Below are 19781 nucleotides of genomic sequence, written 5' to 3' on the forward strand. Positions count from 1 at the left end.
AAGTCTCATCTAAATTAGATGTGAGTGAGATTCAAGGTACAGTTCATCCTGAGGCAAAATTCCTTTCCAGCTGTGAACCTGTGAAATGAAACAAGTTATGTGCTTCCAAAATACAATGATGGGACACGCAAAGCAAGAAACAGGAAAAAAAGGAAGGTGTAATGGGTCCCCAACAAGTCCAAAACCTAGCAAGGCAAACACCATGAGATCTTAGGCTTAGAAATAATCCTCTTTGGCCTGATACTCTGGCTTCAAGACCCAGTGAGGCAGAGGTATTGCCCCCAGGACTATGTTGGAGGAGGATGACCCCCATATCACCAGGCAGAAGCTGTCAGGCCTATTGAAACCAAGGCAATGACTGCCCCTTTTGAAACTGAGAAGGTACCCCTGATGTTCTCTGAATCACCGTTTGAGGTCAGTCTCTCCTTTTCTTGAAGAATAGTGTACATTTACAGCTGAATAGCTCTATGGTCCCAGATCCAAGAAGTTCCAACAGTCTTCCTTCATTCTGTCCCATCTCCATTCCTTTCAATACAAACTGGCAGTGTTCCTGCTAGGGTGGCTGATTAGGCCTGTGGTTCGCACCCACACAAATCTAATTGGATGACTGGTCTGCTACACCCTTAGTGTTCTCTACCAAACATGTTTTCTTACCTTTTTGTAATGCAGACAAACTGATAATTTCCCAAATCTTTAAGTTCTGGTTCCGTTTTGGTTAACAAGTCTGTCTTCATTTTTTGTCACATTTTACTTTAAGCAGTCAAGATAAACTGAGCCACTGGTTCAACACTGGTTGGAGATCTCTTCAGTTTAATATCTAATTTCATGGCTCACAATTTTACTTTCCACAGAACACTAGAACATGAACACAATCATCCAAGTTCTTTGGCATATTATAACAAAGATCACCTTTCTTCCAGTTTCCCATAACAGGTTCCTCATTTTCATTTGAGACTTCATCAGAATGGCCTTTATTGTCCATATGTTTACCAACATTTTATTCGTAGTGATTTACGTGTTCTCTATGAAGATGGAGGCTTTCTCTCCCACCTTCTTGTCTTTGAGCCCTCACCAAAATCACCTCTATCAATCCCTTCATGGCAATATTGACCTTTTCTAGCAAAAAAACTAGTACCTCAAAACTCTTCCGGTACTCTTCCAGGTACTCTAGTACCTCAAAACTCTTCCAGCTTCTGTTACCTAACGTCAATGCTGCTTCCACATCTTTATGTATTGGTTATAGCAGCACCGTACTTCTTGGTACTAATTGCTGTCTTAGTCAGCTTGGCTGCTATAACAAACTACCATAAACTGGGTAGCTTAGACAACAAATATATTTCTCACAGTTCTCGAGGCAGGGAAGTCCAAGATAAAGGTGCTAGACAATTAAGTTCCTGATGAGGTTCCAAGGTGCTAGCTGATTCCTCTTCATGGTTTGCAGATGGATGCCTTTTTGCTATATGCTCACATGGTGGAGGGAGAAACCATCTCTCCCTTGTTTCTTATTGTAAAGATACTAATCCCATTTATGAAGGTTCCAGCTTCAAATGCCATCATGCTGGAGATTACATCTTTAATATGTGATTTTAATGGGGGACACCAGGATTCAGTCCCTAGTGCTCAGATAGAGTATTCATTAATGTCATGTATTCATTAACATCTTTTAAGTTATTTGGGCTTTGATGCCTTAAAAGAAGACCCTGGCCAGGCATGGTGGCTCACACCTGTAATCCTAGCACTTTGAGAGGTTGAGGTGGGCAGATCACTTGAGGTCAGGAGCTCAAGACCAGTCTGGCCAACATGGTGAAACCCCATCTCTACTAAAAATACAAAAATTAGCCAGGCGTGGTGGCGCATGCCTGTAATCCCAGCTACATGGGAGGCTGGGGGCATGAGAATCACTTGAGCCTGGGAGGTGCAGGTTGCAGTGAGCAGAGATTGAGCCACTGCACTTCAGCCTGGATGACGGAGTGATACTCTATCTCAAAAGAGAAGACCCTGATGAAAATAGTAAACCTTTAGCAAATACACAAATGATGCCCCAGTCTGTATTCTTTTTAATTTTAAAAATCACGACACACACATACATTACAGGAAGATAAAAGGTATAAAAATATATTAAGTACTTTTTAAAAAGGAAAATTCATGTTTTGGATTATTACTGAATTATTGCTAGTTACTGTAATGCAAGTCATATGTTCTCACAGTTTTGAAAAATACTTTCTTTGAAGATCTAAAACATGTGTGAATAACTGATAGTCATTGCTATATCATTGATGTATCACTCAATTTTTGGTAAAGAATTATAAAGATCTTATCTAGTAACTACATAAAAGGTATTAAAAATATTGTGATGTGAGAATGTATTAATAAAAATGTAATTTAAAAAACGGGTCACTTATTTCCACTAAAGAAAACATTTGGAAAGAAACAATTGAGTATTAGGCTGCTTGAAATATTTATAAACATATTTGGATTCTAAAAAATTATCCTTTTATAAAGCTACATTTTTTTCCTGCTTTTATAGTTATCTTCTAAATTTTAGAAAAGTTACTAAAAGCTTTAGTGTGCAAGGAGAACAGAAACGCTTTGCAAATTTTAGGTGGTTAATCTTAATCACTCCCAATAAAGATGGCTACTTACACTGCTGAAGTACATGTACAATCAATCACTAAAATGAAGAGAAAATTAGAGAAACTACACGTTACTGGGTCATTATAATAAATTAAAATTTCTTTATTAAGTAATGCTTTCATTTTTTTAAACCAGATTACCTTAAAAACTTCTTAAAATTGAAAACCAAAAGAAACAAGTGAATTTATAATTATTTTAAAACAAATGAGGATTGACAGTAATTTGAGATATCTGCAACAATTGTAACGTAAAAAGATCTGCCATTTCCTTTGGCGATGACACAATTGTTAATACTACTGTGGTTGGTTGCCTATATTCATAACGGAAAGGAATACTAAATTTCATTATCAGTTAGTGAAAATAAAGATGTAATTTCTTTTTCCACTTAAGTACATGTTCCCCAGGTTAAGAAACCCAGACATAGTGAAGTCAAGACAGTAACTATCTGGTTAATTGGATGTTACCAAGATCGCAAAGTTGATTTCTTTGACTATCTGTCTTAACTGTATGTTCACCAAATTCCTATTTCATTTTCTACAGTGCAGACAAAGGCTTACTTTCTCAAATTTAAGTAACATAGATGAAATAGGAACCATTAGATATTTTGAAAGCACATCTAACACTTTTTTTCTAAAATTTTTTTTGTTGTAAAATATAAAATATCGCTTCTTAATCATTTTTAAGTGTGCAGTTCAGTAGTATTAAGTTATTTATATTGTGCAACCATCACCACTATCCACCTCCAGAAATTTTTTTAACCTTGCAAAACTTAAATCCTATACTCATTAAGCAATGGCTCCCTATTCTCCCATCTGCCCTGTCCCTGGCAACCACCTACTTTTTGTCTCTATGATTTTGATTGCTCTAAGTACCTCATATAAATGTAATCATACAGTATCTGTCTTTTGTAATTGGATTATTTCACTTAGCATAATGTCCTCAAGTTTCATCCATTTTGTATATGTCAGAATTTTCTTCCTTTTTGAGGCTGACTGATAAGGAGGAAATTACTCCTGTCATTTTGCTATTTGTTTTCTACATAGCTTAGCTTTTTTGTCCCTCATTTCCTGCATTACTGTCATCTTTTGTGTGTAGTTTACTTTTTTATAGTGAAGCGTTTAAGTATCTTTCTCATTTCTTTTGTGTATATTCTGTAGCTGTTTTCTTTGTGGTTACCATAGGGTGACATTTAATATCCTGAAGGTAATTTGGACTTATGCCAGCTGAACTTCAAAAATATACAAAAATTCTGCTCTTTATATCTCTGTCAATCACTCCTTTAAGTTTCACAAAATTATATACACTGTGTGTCCAAAATCAATTTTTAAAAATGAAACAGTCTCTATGTAAAAAACAAAAAGTAGTAGATTTTCCAATTGCCCATGTATTTTTCTTTACTGAGATCTTTATTTCTTCATGTGGCTTTGAGTTTTTGTTTAGTGTCTTTCCATTTCAGCCTGCAGGACCCCTATTAGCATTTCTGGCAGGGGCAGGTCTAGTGGTAACATACTCTATTAGCTTTTGTTTATCTGGGGATGTCTTAATTTCTTTCTCATGTCTGAAGAACAGTTTTGCCAAATACAGGAAATGTGGTTGATGATGTATTTTTTTCCTAACACTTTGAATATATGAGCTCACTGCATTCTGGCCTCCAAAGTTTCTGATGAGAAATCTGATAATCATCACACTCATATGTGATGAATTGATTTTTTCATGCTATTTTAAAGATTCTGTCTTTGGCTTTGGCTTTTGATAGTTGTGTGGATCTCTTTGAATTCATTCTGCTTGGAGTTTGTTGGTCATTATCTGGCTGTTCTTCAGATATTCTCTCTGCCCCTTTCTTTCTCTCTTTTCCTTCTGGGATCCTCACAATGTATACGTTGGTCTGCTTGATGCGTCCCACAGATCCTTATACGCTGTTCACTTTTTTCCAATTGTTTTTCTGTTGCTCAGACTCTAATAATTTCCATTGTCCTATTTACATGTATACTGATTCTTCTGCTGCTCAAATCTGCCTTTGAATACCTCTAGTGAGTTTTTCATTTCAGTTATCTTACTTTCCAGCTCCTGAATTTCTTTTTTGTATCATCTTAGATGTTCTCTGTATTGACACTACCATTTTATTCATCCATTTTTTTTTTTGACTTTTTCCACATGCTCTTTGGTTCTTTAAAAAACATCCTTAAGGCAGTTGTTGTACAGCCTTTAGTGGATCCACCATCAAGTCTTTTTCAGAGATAGTTTTTGTTTTGTTTTCATTTGAAAGGGGCATACACTCCTGTTTATTTTCATGCCTCGTTATTTTTTTTTTTTTGCTGAAAACTAAACATTTCAATCTAATAATATGGTAACTACATCTCACTAAGGTCCCTAAGTTAATGTTTTTCTTTTTTTAAACTATTCCTTACTTTGCCCGCCTTGAGCAAGTTGTCAAATGTGAGAATCCGTATTTGTTTTAGAAGTACAAATAGATATAATCTCAATGTCCAAAATATTTCCCCAAAGAAAGAATCTTACAATTATTTAAGTTTATATATGGAGAAAACATTTTATGATACTAAAGTGTTAAAGTGATTTAAAATTAAGTTTAAAATATGCTAAAAATTATCTCCCTTTACCCAGTATCTATCTTCTACTCATTTATTATTGCTTTGTAATAATTATAATGTTTCCCATTGGTTTAGATAATTTTAATATTCTTCTCTGTCTGAGTTATATGCTAATGTTGATATGACATGTTTCGCCAGGGTAGTGTTCAGATTGTACGTTCAGGGAGCAACAGCCACAATTAACAAGGTCACCTGTTTAGAATGCAGATTCCAGGTCTCCACTAAAGATAGTTGAAGCAGAAGCTCTGGGAATAAGCTCAGGATCCTAACTTTTGATAGACTCCTCAAATGAGCCTCATGCAGAGAAAAGTTTGAAAACCACTGCTTTTGAGTCTAAATTATTTCAGCTTTGATCAGAAAGAAAACTGCTAATAAGAACTACTTATATAAAAGCCACCAATGTTTTCACAACAGAGATGAATTTTTATGGCTTTAAAAATCCTTAAATAGTAGTTCTGAACATGTTTATAACATGCCAAATAAGAATTACTAACTAGTTTATTTTTGCTAAGGGTAGCTGGAGTTTTAAATCTCATCTAAAATAAGGTTAGTTAATTCCATATGAAAGTCAATTAGTAAAAACATGCCTTACTTCATCACATAAATGTAGGTGTCTACTGTTACTTCATGGTATTCAGCTGAGTGATGTGGTCTTGTGAAAGATAATGTGGTCTGGAATTAAGAGCACTAGGTTTGATTTGAGATCAAGCTCCAGTATTTACTAACTGAATGACTCTTTGAGTTCCAGTTTCCTTAACTGCTTAAAGTTATTATGAAGACTAAATGACATATGGTAAATTAAACTTTTGCAAATTATAAAGGGCTTTGCAGAAGTAGGACATTTATAACATGTTCTGTTCTTACTTCATGATGGTTTGGTGATTTATATTCTCTGACCGTAAGTTCCATGAGAGCAGGGATAACACGTTTTGTTCAGATTGTACCCCAGAAACTTGTATAGTGGCACATAATAGATGCCTATAATTGTGTGTGCAACTCTCTCTTTAAAGAAAACCAACCCTGCATCTAGAAATATATTTCAAGAAATCTATCAGCTTAATTAGGTAATGAATTTCAATTGTATCTCAAAGGGTACGTTATATTTAGAAGACACATAAGTTTTGGTTTTGTTTTTCTTTCAACTTATATAAAGTATCTTAACATGCTACTTCTAGAATGTTTTGATTGTTAAGAACAATTTCTTAATAAACTTCCATTGTCTTCCCAAGTCCCCACATATGTCAAGAATGTGTTCAAGCATTACAGCTATTTGCAGTGAAACACAAAAGTGATAACATTTCAGGAACATTTTATAATTTATAAAACCATATTTTTGTATTATTTATTTTAACCCTCACAGCTACTTTGTGAGGTAGATCATTTTATCCAAAAAATAAAACCAAACCTCAGGGAATAATCATTTTTATTCAGTTTCATATTTAATAATTTAGCTGGAAATGATCTTACAAGCTCCCTATGTTTGACAAGAATCAGATAAGCTAAGCTGTAGTTTTAAAGAAGTTTTTAGTATTTATGAAGATTAACAGATTAAATACATAACTCACAACTTTATAAATATTATATATATATATATATCATACATTTAAGATGAGATTTTAGAGTTTCCAGGATCACAGTAAAGTATTTCCCCCAGAAAATCTAAAAGCATGTTACCTCGTCCAGGACCACAGCCGTGATGACACACATTCATAAACGAAGATGATGCTGTTGGGTGTCTTTCCACAAGAGTGATGAAGAATGTGAATGGTTCCAGCCACACTCTGTCCCATAGTTCCATTTGAAGTGGTTCCTATGAATAGGCTGGTTGGGTCAGAAATACAAACTGACCAAACAGGGACCTACTCTCGGGCTTTAATGAAGGCCCCATCTCTTTACCAAATGATCTGATTTCTCTTCTAAAACAGCAATTTACTAAAGTGTTTGCTAAACCTCTAAAACTGCTGCTTGCTTTCAACGTTACTAAGTTACTTCAAGATAGTAACTGAATCCTTAAATCTGACTCCTTATATAATTACAGTACCACTATCTCTGGTTAAAATCATTTTGGAGACATTAATGTCTCACAATTAACTTCAAAAAAGATTATTAACAGCCTTTTGGTTACCATGGAGCCATTACATTACAAATAAAACACAAAGAGGATTTTAGGCACTTGCATGGATCCCAACATCTGTTCCAAATGTATACTTTTCAAATCAAGAGTCAGTGTTTAGATATTTCTGAGAAACCTATCAGGGCTCAAACCCCACACATTAATTTGTTAGTACATCTCAGCATGCTATTTGTCTTGGCCACTTATGTTTTTAAAAACTAACAGAAGATGACTTGCAAGGAAACTTTCCATAAAGTTAGGAACATCTGGCCTAAAAATGCAGGGACTTCTGGTTTCTGGAGAATAAATTGAAAAATCCTAAGGGAATAATTTAATTCTCACCTGAGGTCATACAGATAGCAAGAGAAAAGGTCTTATTATTCTGGTGATCTATATCTTAGAATGTTTAGATGCAAGAACCTTTGGAGTTTTGAATTTAGAATCTTTAGCGGTTCCCATGAATAAGAAAATACTACAAATCTTATACTCAAGGCTGCTCAAAATAAAAAGAAGGAGCTGCAGAAAAAATAATAAACATCTTATTTCCTCCCTTTTGTACTCTTCTGTTTCCTTGTCAAGGGCAGGAGCAGGGAAAGGTTTGAATGAGAAGAAACTGGGCTGAACTGAAAAGGGCAGTTTGGGGTTAGAAGACTAGGCTGATTCTTCACCCCTTTACTTGGGCATTGGCAGTCTCTGGCTGCTGACTCAAAAAATAGAGAGTCGTTCTTCAGTGCTCACTTCCTCTTCACTGCCCCTGTTTGCCATTCATGTTGCAAGCTGGCCCAGGAATCTGAAGTCCTTTGATCCATGAAGACCTACTCATTTACACAACAGACCTAAACTTCTCAATTCCAGAGGTCTACCGATATGAGGCAGAGTTGTTTCTTTATTTGATTATAGCAATCTACATTAAGGATGAATAAGGTTTCATCCTCTGTGGGAGTTTTCATCTTAAAGGGGAAGCTGATGAGCCTGGTGCATAGAAAGAACATTGGGTTCTCTGCCACTTACTAGTTGTGTTTGCACCATTTTAAAATAGAAAATGCCTCATTGTGATACTGTTGCAAGAGTTAAATAATATAATACAACTAACTGAAAGCTCAACTGTTCTGTCATTTTGATATTTGTTTTCTATCTGCTTTATAGGTTTTTGTCCCTTATTTCCTGCATGACTGTCATCTATTGTGCTTATTTTTTTGTAGTGAAGCATTTAAATACCTTTCTCATTTCCTTTTGTGTATATTCTGTAACTGTTTTCTGACACCTAGCAGTGAATGTTAGATGAATTTCAACCTCTCATCAGTAGGAAATATAAGCAAGTATATATGGATGGGAAGGAGAGGGAAGCTGGTTTCTAGAGTAAATTTTCTATCTTCTTGGCTTCCTTCAAATTCATTTGCCTCTAGCCTAACCTCTAAGGAAGTAATATATTTGGAAAACAAAACTAGTAAAGCTATTTTAAACCCAAGTGACAAGTACATTGGTGACAACATGAGGTACAGGCCACAGGGGAATGCTAGAAGCTGCATGGTGGTTGAGCAGCACCAGGCACTATGCTATGGCATGACAGACACAAAGGTACATTATTTCAGTGGCATAATTTTTCTTCCAATGATCCCATATATCAGTACGTTTATATGATTGGCTAAACACAGAGCCCTGATACTGGCTGTGAGAAGAGTAATTAGCAAACAGACCAAAATTTAAATGCTGGTTGAGTCTCAAGCCATTGAATAAAATGCAACCCTTGAGAATATTGTCACAAACCTTCATTTACATTAGTCCACTACTCACCCTGATTAAGACAGAGATTTGTACTTACTTAAAAAATTAATCTTTAGGGGAGATATCTGTCATTTTTTTGCCAGTCCAGCACCCCATCATCTTTCTTCTGGAGGAACCCCAGTTCAGGTGGTTTGGGCGGGTCTGCCTTGGCCCCTCTCTATCCAGAGACTTAGGAGTGGACATATGACCCAGGCCTGGACAGTTAGAATTTCCCACCTCCCTGGGCCCAGATACTTGCTCAGAGACTCCCATGTGACCTACCTCCCTGGGTATAGGGATCCAGTCTGAACCAGAGTCCTCCTCATGTTGCTTCTGCTGTATGTGGGCAGACACCTTTCTTTCCCTTTGAGGTCACTGGCAGACATCTTGCCGGCTACAAAGAATGATCCTGAGAGGAACAAAGCCTGATGGTATCACTGGATTCACTGGATGCAGCTGTGTCAGATGGGATCTACTCTTAAATTTCTTAGTTTGTGAACTAATCTTTGGCTAAAGCTAATTCGAATCGCAACTTTCACTTGTATGCAAGAGAATAAAGCATAAGGAAATTATAGACACCATTAATGAATCTGATCTAGCTAATATTCAGTGTTATACTTATTATTTAAACGTGTATAGCAGTTCCAAGAGAGTGTTTTATCAATAAGGAAATTTGTCTAACTCATTGAGTCAATGAATATCCTCATGGAGATTCATGGAAAATAGATCATAATGCCATTGTCACCAAGTGTTGCCGGCACCTTCCCCCATGCCTTAAAACAAAAGTCACACACACAAAATTGACAAGATTATTTTACTGGAATTTAAAAGGGAGAAGATAATCTATTCAAGTCTTCACAGAGAAAATCTCCACATTGAACTCTAGCCAAATAAAGAAAATCCAAGTTCCTGTTTCAGTCTCAACTGGCCCAGGTACTAAAGCAATGCACTCCTCTCTTAGGAGGCATGTGTCAAGCTGTCAGTGATGTGGCCACCTTTTCATGACCTTTAACTCTCTGCATCATGTCTCAGCAATCCCAGGCATGAATTCTGAAAAACTTCTTCCACTTATATAGTTTTCCTCATCCAGCTGAGAATGCTGCTGGTTACTGCAAAACTGTTCACCAACCATATGCTCTGGTCCATACAGCTTTCTTCTTAAACTCTGGGAGAACTCTCAAGGACAGCAGGGTGGCTAAGGGGACAAAATATAGGTATAGCTGCATTTGAAAAGGTCATTTTGATCAAAAAAGGTGTCAGAACAGAATTTGTCTTTTTCTCACTTGGCTAATGTTCAAGGCTAGGGAGTCCCATCAAGATTTTGGCAGAATTTTAATGGCAGAAAACCATTTATAAATATTGGGGGGAAAGTTTTTTTTTATTTTTTATTTTTTAGTTATCCTGTAATCAGTTAATGGGAAATATTGCAGAATTAAAATGAAAGCTGACTTCTGGGATGCTGGTGATTTTTTTTTTTTTTCTTGATGAAGGTGCTGATTACATGGCTGTGTTCCCTTTGTAAAAATCTACTTACAGTTTGTGCTCTTTTCTACATGAATATGGTATTTCCATTAAATATTTACTTAACGCTAAAAAAACAACAATGAATAACCTGACCCTATAATAAAGTTAGGTTCATGTACTCAATGGAGCAAGTATGACCATACTAAAGTATATCTGAACATGTATCCCCAAGTCCAAACTATTTCTGATCTGTCACAGGTCCCTCAGGGATCATTTAAAATAAGAAGTTCTGTGTACTTCCTTTAAGTAATTTTTTATATATTTTATTTTAGAATATTAATACAAATGTATTGAGATTTTATTTGAAATATAATATGAAGGAATGTAGGTAAGCCAGAGTTACACAATTATTGTATGTGAATCTAATAAGCCTACTATATAATCAAGTGAATATGAGCTTCCTTGGCCCAAATGACTGCTTTCCTCATCCGTATGAGTTGTTACCTTTGTGACCTAAGAGAGTATATCTCTGGAGCAACCAGCATTATTATGGCCATTAAAAATGAGCACAAACTCCCAGGGGCAAACAGAGTAAGCCCTAGCAGCAAGTCTCTAGGGATGGATAATGTGAAAACATGTCAGACCATAGCCCTGATTTTCAATGAAGTTCTGTGGTTTATCAGAATCATGTGGGAGCACTGTTCTAGCACACAAATGCCCTCCACCACTATGAGGAGACAGATTAGAATCAATGAATTCTTACTTGTTTGGCAACCAATAAACTATACCATAGTAATAGGTATGGATCATACTCTGACTCCAGTCTGACCAGATAAATTATTCCAGAATAGGCCAACAGGCAACTTTCTGAAGGTGAAAGTGTCAGTGTAGTATCTCACAGCATGTCAGAGACATCAGATCAGTGGCAGCCGCTGGTAGGCTCCAGACCCCCGGGTCACCAGACATGAAGGACAAGAACGAGCTATTGTATTCCATACAGCCAATGCCCAAATGACTTCTCAGATCAGAGTAAAATAATCTACATAAGTTTTACAGAAAGATCTTCCATGTTTGTGGATCCTACAATCATAGTTAACAAAGTCAGCAGAGAAGTACAAAAGACACGGTAATCACCTAAATGCCTGAAAGTATGAGAAGTGTCTAGTTTCCCTGGCAAGATACTGTGAAGCTCATTAAAAACACTACTTATAAAGCTAGTATAAGAACACGTTTAAATGTTTGAAAAAGAATGTTAAAATTAAAAAGGCAGTATTTGAGCTATATGTATTTTCAATTGTATATGATTATAAATATGTAAGACAACACACACAAAAGGGAGCAAAAACTTCTTATGGAAAATATAAAAATTGTCATTGGGCAATGGGACTCTGGATTTCTCTTTGCTGCTTTTTAGTTTTCTGAATTTTATGAATTTTAATTAAAATAATATTTATTACAATAAAACATTTTAAAACAATTTAAATAAATGCTAAATTTAAAGGGACTGGCATTCTTTTTAAGTCTACTTTCTGGTTCAAAATGCCACACTAAACAGCTCCAGATTAGCCCATTCAGAAACCAATATAGGTTGAGCATCCCTAATCTAAAAATCCAAAATCCCCCAAAATCTGAAACTTCTTGAGCCTCAATATGACAACACAAGCACTTGTGTCAAAATTCCACACATAAGTACTTAACACCAAGTACCTTGATTCATGTACAAAATTACTAAAAATATTAGATAAAATTACCTTCCGGCCACGTATGTAAGGTATGTATGAAACATAAATAAACTTCGTGTTTAGACTTGGGTTCCATCCCCAAAGCATCTCCTTATATACGTTCACGTATACCCAAATCCAAAAACATCCAAAATCCAAAACACCTCTGGTCCCAAGCATTTTGGATAAGAGATACTCAACCTGCAACCACTAGAATGTCATTCTGCTCCACAGACAACAATAATGGTTTTTCCCCTATGTTGAGCATCAAACATGGAAGTAATACCTTTCAAAAGATCCCTGGACTTTGTTGAGAGGGCTTCTTTAGGGCTTTCCATGATGCTGAATAGCCAGTCAATGAACTAGGGTAAAAATGAAGAATAGTGTCAAAGAAGAGAATCCTACCATTAGCAAAAGAACAGTTAGTCCTTTGGACCTACATAGATGAGGCGATTCTCCTGCCTCAGCCTCCCCAGTAGCTGGGATTACAGTTCTTAGGCAATACCTTCCCCAGTTGGAGCAGATGAGACAGGAACCAAGCATAAGATATGGTAAAGTTGGACACAGCTCCCATTTAGTTAAATGACCTGGCAAAGTCAAACCTACATCCCTGCTGAATACCTTGAGAGCTGATACAGCATTTTTTTTTTTTTTTTTTTTTTTTTTTTGAGATTGAGTCTTGCTCTGTTGCCAGGCTGGAGTGCAGTGGCGCGATCTCGGCTCACTGCAACCTCTGCCTCCTAGGTTCAAGTGATTCTCCTGCCTCAGCCTCCCAAGCAGCTGGGACTACAGGCGCACACCACCACACCCAGCTAATTTTTGTATTTTTTTCTTTGTAGAGACAGGGTTTCACCATGTTGGCCAGGATGGTCTCAATCTCTTGACCTTGTGATCTGCCTGCCTTGGCCTCCCAAAGTGCTGTGATTACAGGTGTAAGCCACCACGCCCAGTTGCTGATACAGGTTTTAAGAGGGAGGTAAACATGGGCCCAGAGGGCCTCCTGTGTGCCAGGAACATTCTCTCTCATCACTCTGACAGGCCCAGAGAGATTAAAAACCTTTCTGAAGTCCACTCTCAATGTATAGCCGAGTTAAGATTTGAACCCAAGTACACTTGGCTTCAGAGCCCTATGCTCTTCCTTTGCATCATACTGCCTCCCACCTGGTTCTGTGTGCAGCTTGGTCTAGGCTCCTAGGCTGGGCAGTAAAGAGAAAACACATCAGATATAAGCCCCCGTTTCTGAAATAAAATATGTTTCTGTAGATGAGAACAGTTGTGCACAAATGGATATGAAACAGAAAGTTGAAATGCAAGAGAAATGGCATAAAATAATTCACTGGGAAGATCCAAGCATGTTAACTATGAATAAATCCTTCAAATAAGGTAGACACTCACAGTATTTATGAGTCTGATCTCTCAGGATGCAGCCAGAATTGTTTTTGAATTGGATACAGGGTAATTTTATCAATGACTGAATGCTGCCAATCTTGGTTCATTAAAAACACATACATTGGTGATAGGTAATAGGCATTTTAGTTTCACATATAGAAGCTAGGTTGAAGAAAGAGTAAAATAGGGAGAAAAAGAAAATATTCCTAATTCCCTGCTTTAATCAAAATTTTTTTTGTTGATTTTCTTTTTCTCAGTTTTGTGTATCCTACTGGTAAGCAAAAAAATCAAGCACTACAAATACATAATCAATGCAAGAGGTCTACATTGTAGTCCAAAGGGAACGTGGTATCCCAGTCCAGAAATAATTTAAGGAAAAACCACATTTAAGTTTTTTTTTTTTTTGAGACAGAGTCTCAATCTATCAGCCAGGCTGGACGGCAATGGAGGGATCTCAACTCACTGCAACCTCTGCCTCCCGTGTTCAAGCGATTCTCCTGCCTCAGTCTCCTGAGCAGCTGGGATTACAGGCACGTACCACCACACTCATCTAATTTTGTATTTTTAGTAGAGACAGGGTTTCACCATGTTGGCCAGGTTGGTCTCAAACTCCTGACCTCAGGTGATCTGCCTGCCTCAGCCTCCCAAACTGCTGGGATTCCAGGTGTGAGCCACTGTGCCCAGCCAAAATTTGATTTTAAATGGGACACAAAGCACAAAATTTGGGGCAGCAATACTAATGCTTATTAGATTTAAGAAAAATTAGAAGCATTTTAGTTGAGACACTTGGTGGAGTTGTGCATAGCTAAACTGTGGGTCTACAGTTCAGAAATGCTTTTAAAGATTAATGTTCAGATTTCAAGAATAAGCAACAAAAAGTTAGTTTTAAGCTTTCAACTTCATAAAAAGCCAGTTTTGATTAAATGAGATTCAAAAAACAATCTTCCAACCAACTGTATTAAGGACAGGTCAGAAACATATAATGAGAAGTACAGTAAGCACAGTATTACCACATGCTTTGCAGAATAGCTAGTAGCCTGGGGAACCTCAACATTAAAAACCAAAAAATGTTTCCTTTTGGGTCATATGTTTTAAGAATTCAAAGTAACACATGTTCACATACAAAGCCTCCAACATGACAAAATGTCATCTTCCCCTTCACCCAACTCCTTCTCCTGCCCCACCCCTACTCCAGAAGAGGAACTAGACTGAACAGCAAACTAAACAATTTGGGTTTTCCTGAGGGCAAGGGTGACACTACTAGACCTTTACAAAGCTCTGTTTGGCATCTAGCACAGACCAGGGCACACTGGGTACCTGGAGCATATTTGTGCAAGGGAATAAGCTACGGGGAACCTTAAAGATGCTACAAGAAGATAGATGCTCCCGACCCACATTTCCTGGCAGAAAACTTCCTGACCCACCCAGGCATTGTTGATCACTCCCTCCCTTGCTCATCACTACCGTATCTTACTTATCACACCCTTTGCAATCCTGAATTTGCCTTCCTGTCTACCCTCATCTTGAGATTCTGAGCTCTGAGACATACTCACCCTTTCCTCTCCAGGATTAAGAAAACACGTGCCTTCAATAAATGAACAAAAGTATGGGCTTTTCCTCCACCTCACCCCCAGATATAAGCAAGTTGCCACCTTACTGTTTTTAATCAGCAGTTGTCCCAAGCCTGGGCTAGCCTCAAACTCTGAGACTCTGCATCTGGCTGAGATTTGGGGCTGAGTAGGAAAGCCTGTGGTGTGATTCAAGATGTACTTAACTCCCCCTTAATTCTACAGTAGAAACTGCTGAAGAGACAATGGCTGCCTGCCCTGCTAAGCAGCTGGCTGCCAGCCTCACCTTCTGGGTCTGTTCCTTCCATGGCTCTTTCTGCAGCAGCAGAGCCATGCTATTGGGAAGCAGAGTGAGGACTTCCTGCAGAGTGACCCTGTGCATTGGACTCCTGCCAAGGAAGCTTGGTACTGGCCCAGCCGGGCCATTCTCCTGATGCCATGGCAACCAACTGGCACTGAGACCAAGGAGGAGAGGGGCAGCGTGGTCGGCCCATGCAACCACTGTGGTTGCAAATATCAGCAAGAAGAAGTCCAAAGCCTACGATGAAAATAGAAATGACGTTAGGTCACATGCGTTGACAATTCAAAGTAATGCATGTTCACATACACAGCCCCCGTCGTGAGGCAATGTCATCTTCCCCTTCACCCAACCAGTCCCTCCTGCCCTACCCCCACCCAGAAGAGGAACTGAACTGAACAGTAAACTCAGTTTCCATGTTTAATGAAGAGATGTTTTGGGGCTTTAGAAGATTTTTGAGGTCCCTTTATGTGAAGGCAGAAGACCCAACAGTTTCATTATTATTGCTCTAACATTTCAGGAGAAACATCGTTTATTCAATTCCTAATCACATCAAGATCCAAACGTTCCTGTTTTGATGTTTTCAAAGAGCTTACAGAATGAAGAAATATTTATCGCTATGTCGGCAAAACTAATTTTTAAAAATATGTATACTCTGATTCTACTTTTGAGCAAGTCTTTCTTCATTTTTTTAAGACAAGCGTTTTAAGACATGGGGTCTCACTATGTTGCCCAGAGTGGTCTTGAACTCTTGAGCACAAGAAATCCTCCTGCTTCAGCCTCCCAAGTGGCTGGGACTATAGACATGTGCTGTTGTGCCCAGCTTCTTCAGGCATTTTAAAAACCTGTCCAGGATCTATCCATTCAGATTTCAGACTAATCTAGACAATTATAGAAATGGTGATTACAAAAGCCACCTCTGAGTAGTTGGATTACTGTGATTTAAACTACACTTCTTTCTGCTTATCTGTATTTTCTCAGTGTTTTAAGGTTTTTGTAAAAAAACAGAGAAAGTTAATAAAAATTGAGGAAATCAGAAGAAAGAGGACAGATCATGCAAGTTCAAAAAAAGTTTAAAAAGTACTTCCTAATCTCTTAAAATTCCTAAACTCACAAATTAAAATTCAACAAGACATACAACTCTTCAGAAAAACTGGGCAGAATTTCAAAAAACAGCCCAGGTTATGCAAATTTGACTCACATAGTAAACAGAATACTCACGAAGCATGCCTACAGAAAAAAAATTCTACTATTACAAAATGCACAGCTGCCAGCTAAGTCAACACAATGAAGGAAAGCAGGAAAGAGCTGTCTTCATTTTATTTACTAATCCTTTATTTTTAAATTCACCCAAACCTAATACTAGTGGTTCTCACTTTTTTTGAGTCATAGGTAATTTTGCAGGTGTGATAAAAACTCCCCTCCATATGTGCACACATAAGATTATCTGCACACACTCCAGGAACCTATTCAAAGCAGGCATTTTTAGCCATATGCTGGGCCAGTGTGGAGGCCAGAGCCCTATATTCCCACATCCTTTATGGGATCAATATCAGCTACATAGGAGCTTGGGTTCTCTCCCCCAAGTGTCGTTTGTGTTCTGCCTGTCAAGAAACGTATTTTGTTGAAAATATTTCTCAAAGGGCAGCCTTGGGTGTCTCCAAGAGCTTGGCAAGAATACTGATTTCCTTGTGGCATCAGAGAATCATTAAATGTGTCTAAAATAAAAGGAAAGAGGGAAAGAAAAGCTGCAAACAGCAACGTGTTCCTCTTTTGGAAGCGTATATTTTAGGTTGGTGCAAAAGTAACTGCGGTTTTTGCCATTAAAAGTAATGGCAAAAACCGCAAATACTTCTGCCCTAACCTAATATAAGTTCTATATTTTAAGGAAGCTATAAACTACTCCTCTAGATTTTACCTCGTCAAGAGCCATATTCTGAAAGGATGTTGACTGGTAAGCAACATTTCTAATATAACCCATCAGTTCCAAGAGCCACTCCATTCTCTTCAAAACGCCTGAAATGAAACGGGTATTTTCTTACTAGACCATGGTTTTCCTTTGAAATGTAAAACAGATCAGTAACAACCATCATAACTAAAGCAGAACACCTGGTGAGGACTCCATTAACCAGTTTCATGTTCCCTTGCAATACTTGAGACTTGTGACTGCCTGTGAGAGAGTTCTTTGACATTATTCACATCAGATAACGGTATTTTGGTCTTTGATTTTTCAAAAGCCAATTTATTCTTTAAATCTCCCTGACCACTAGTGATAAAATGCATTTGTTGGAGTTTCTCTCTCAACATTAAATACACTAGGAGAAATCTGGCATGCCAACTAACTAGCAATGTTGAATTGTTGATGATTAGTTGTTTTTACAGTTCTCCTTTGCATAAGTGTTCCCAATTTATGCCAAATCACAGAGGAAGCCTAACCCAAAGACACATAAAGAAAAGCAAAATACAGCCATTATATTTTCATTAGCAGAAATATTGACTTTTTTCCCTTTTCATTTTTTTTTTTCCAAAAACAGGATTCCTAGCACAGTAAAGACTACTAAGGACGGGTTTCAAAAACAGGAACTACATTTGAGAGCCGGCTGGTTCTGGTTAGAACCAAAGGCAACATCAAACTTATTTCAGTTTATTGCATGTAACTTCATGCTTCATTTGAAACCCCTACTAGATTTCTTCCTGATACATACACTTTTGGCTTAGAGTAAAAAAGTCCAGTTTCTCATCATAGGTTCATTTTTCAGTGGAAAAGCACTAATGCAGACATAGAAACTGTTTCAGACTGCCACAGAGGATGATGCATCAAAATTTCTCTGTTTTTTTTTTTTTTTTTTTCAAGATGGAGTCTCGCTCTGTCACCCAGGCTGGAGTGCAGTGGTGGCATCTTGACTCACTGCCACCTCTGCCTCCTGGGTTCAAGCAATTCTCCTGCCTCAGCCTCCTGAGTAGCTGGGACTACATGTGCACACCATCACACCCGGATAATTTTTGTTGTTTTAGTAGAGACAGGGTTTTACCATGTGGGCCAGGCTGGTCTTAAACTCCTGACCTCAGGTGATCCACCTGCCTTGGCCTCCTGAAGTGCTGATATTACAGGCGATACAGTCTTGCAGAGTATTACAATCATGCTTGTCAGTTTTTCTTCAAAATCATAACAATACAAGAGATGGATGGGGAAAACCAGGCACATAAACGTAAGCAATTTGTCCAGAGTCACACAAGCGTCCCAGCCACATCTACCCCTCAGGAGCCTGGTGCCATTCAGAACTTGAATGTAGTCTCCAGAAATTGTAAGCATATGACCAACAAGCTGGATAGAGCAATCGGAGAGCTCTCTTATTCAGTAATTGTTAAAGTATAACGTCGAAAATGGTCTAAAAATTGCATCATGTGATTCATTAGCAGAGTTTCAAGCTTGCTACTGTGGGTAGGGTGGCAGGATTTGATTATTCTTACCCCAGAGAAGTTCTTCTGTAAAATAACTAGCTAATTTTTTTGGTTTGTTTTCTCTTGTTTGGTAAATGACTACCCAAAAGCCATTTTCATGAAACCATCAGGCAGAATCAATTGACATCTTGTGTTTGGGAAACTGAAGTTAAACAGGCAGAAGCAGCTAACTTGTTTGTATCTTTGAGGGTCTACAGAGCCAAATACAATACAAAACCCCTCTAAAGAATCCATCCTTATTTCTAAAAAGTGGATGTTGTGAGCTGTAACTGCTCATTTCTATCCAAGTAACTCCTCATTTGGCACCAGAAGGCCTAACCTGTGTCAATAAGCGCTAAACTAATTTTTAAGTTGAGAACACAAGTGCAACTTAAAAGCAACAGCAGGCAGATCTATTCCTGTTTCTGATATTCACCCCAGGGTGTCCTCACCCGTGTTGGCATGGCTCACAATCCGTGCCTGGTATAAGCTGTGCAGAATCATCCAGGCCAGCACCTCTTTCTCACGGTGCTGCACAGCAACACTCAGCATATCAGTCAGGTTCATCAGGGGGAATCGTCCTTGAGAGACTAAGTACAGTTTGACAAAGGCAGCCTTTTCTATGTTGCTCTGTAAAAAAAAAAAAAAAAAAAAAAAAATTGTTTAGTTACTATTAACTGAAGTAGCTACAGAATTTCATGGTAAGGGCAAAACAGAAAAGGTGAGTTGGATGTTATTATTCTGTTCATTTCCTGCAGCACATGACCCATCTGCCTGTGT

At 37.8% G+C, this 19781-nt stretch overlaps 1 protein-coding gene across 1 annotated transcript in view; it reads right to left on the bottom strand.

Annotated features, from left to right (window-relative positions):
* Nucleotides 1-9917: 9917 nt before the first annotated feature.
* FOCAD (focadhesin) overlaps nt 9918-19781 on the bottom strand; it is a 331523-nt gene continuing 321659 nt past the window's right edge. The window contains exons 40-44 of the mRNA XM_011930353.1: nt 19454-19631; nt 17479-17576; nt 15549-15800; nt 12592-12667; nt 9918-10315 (exon numbers count right to left, since the gene is read on the bottom strand). Coding sequence (XP_011785743.1) covers nt 10242-10315; nt 12592-12667; nt 15549-15800; nt 17479-17576; nt 19454-19631 — 678 coding nt within the window. The 3' untranslated portion in view covers nt 9918-10241. The remainder of the gene's footprint in view (nt 10316-12591; nt 12668-15548; nt 15801-17478; nt 17577-19453; nt 19632-19781) is intronic.

This window comes from Colobus angolensis, unplaced genomic scaffold (assembly GCF_000951035.1).
Source record: "Colobus angolensis palliatus isolate OR3802 unplaced genomic scaffold, Cang.pa_1.0 Scaffold86, whole genome shotgun sequence".
Lineage (NCBI taxonomy): Eukaryota > Metazoa > Chordata > Mammalia > Primates > Cercopithecidae > Colobus > Colobus angolensis.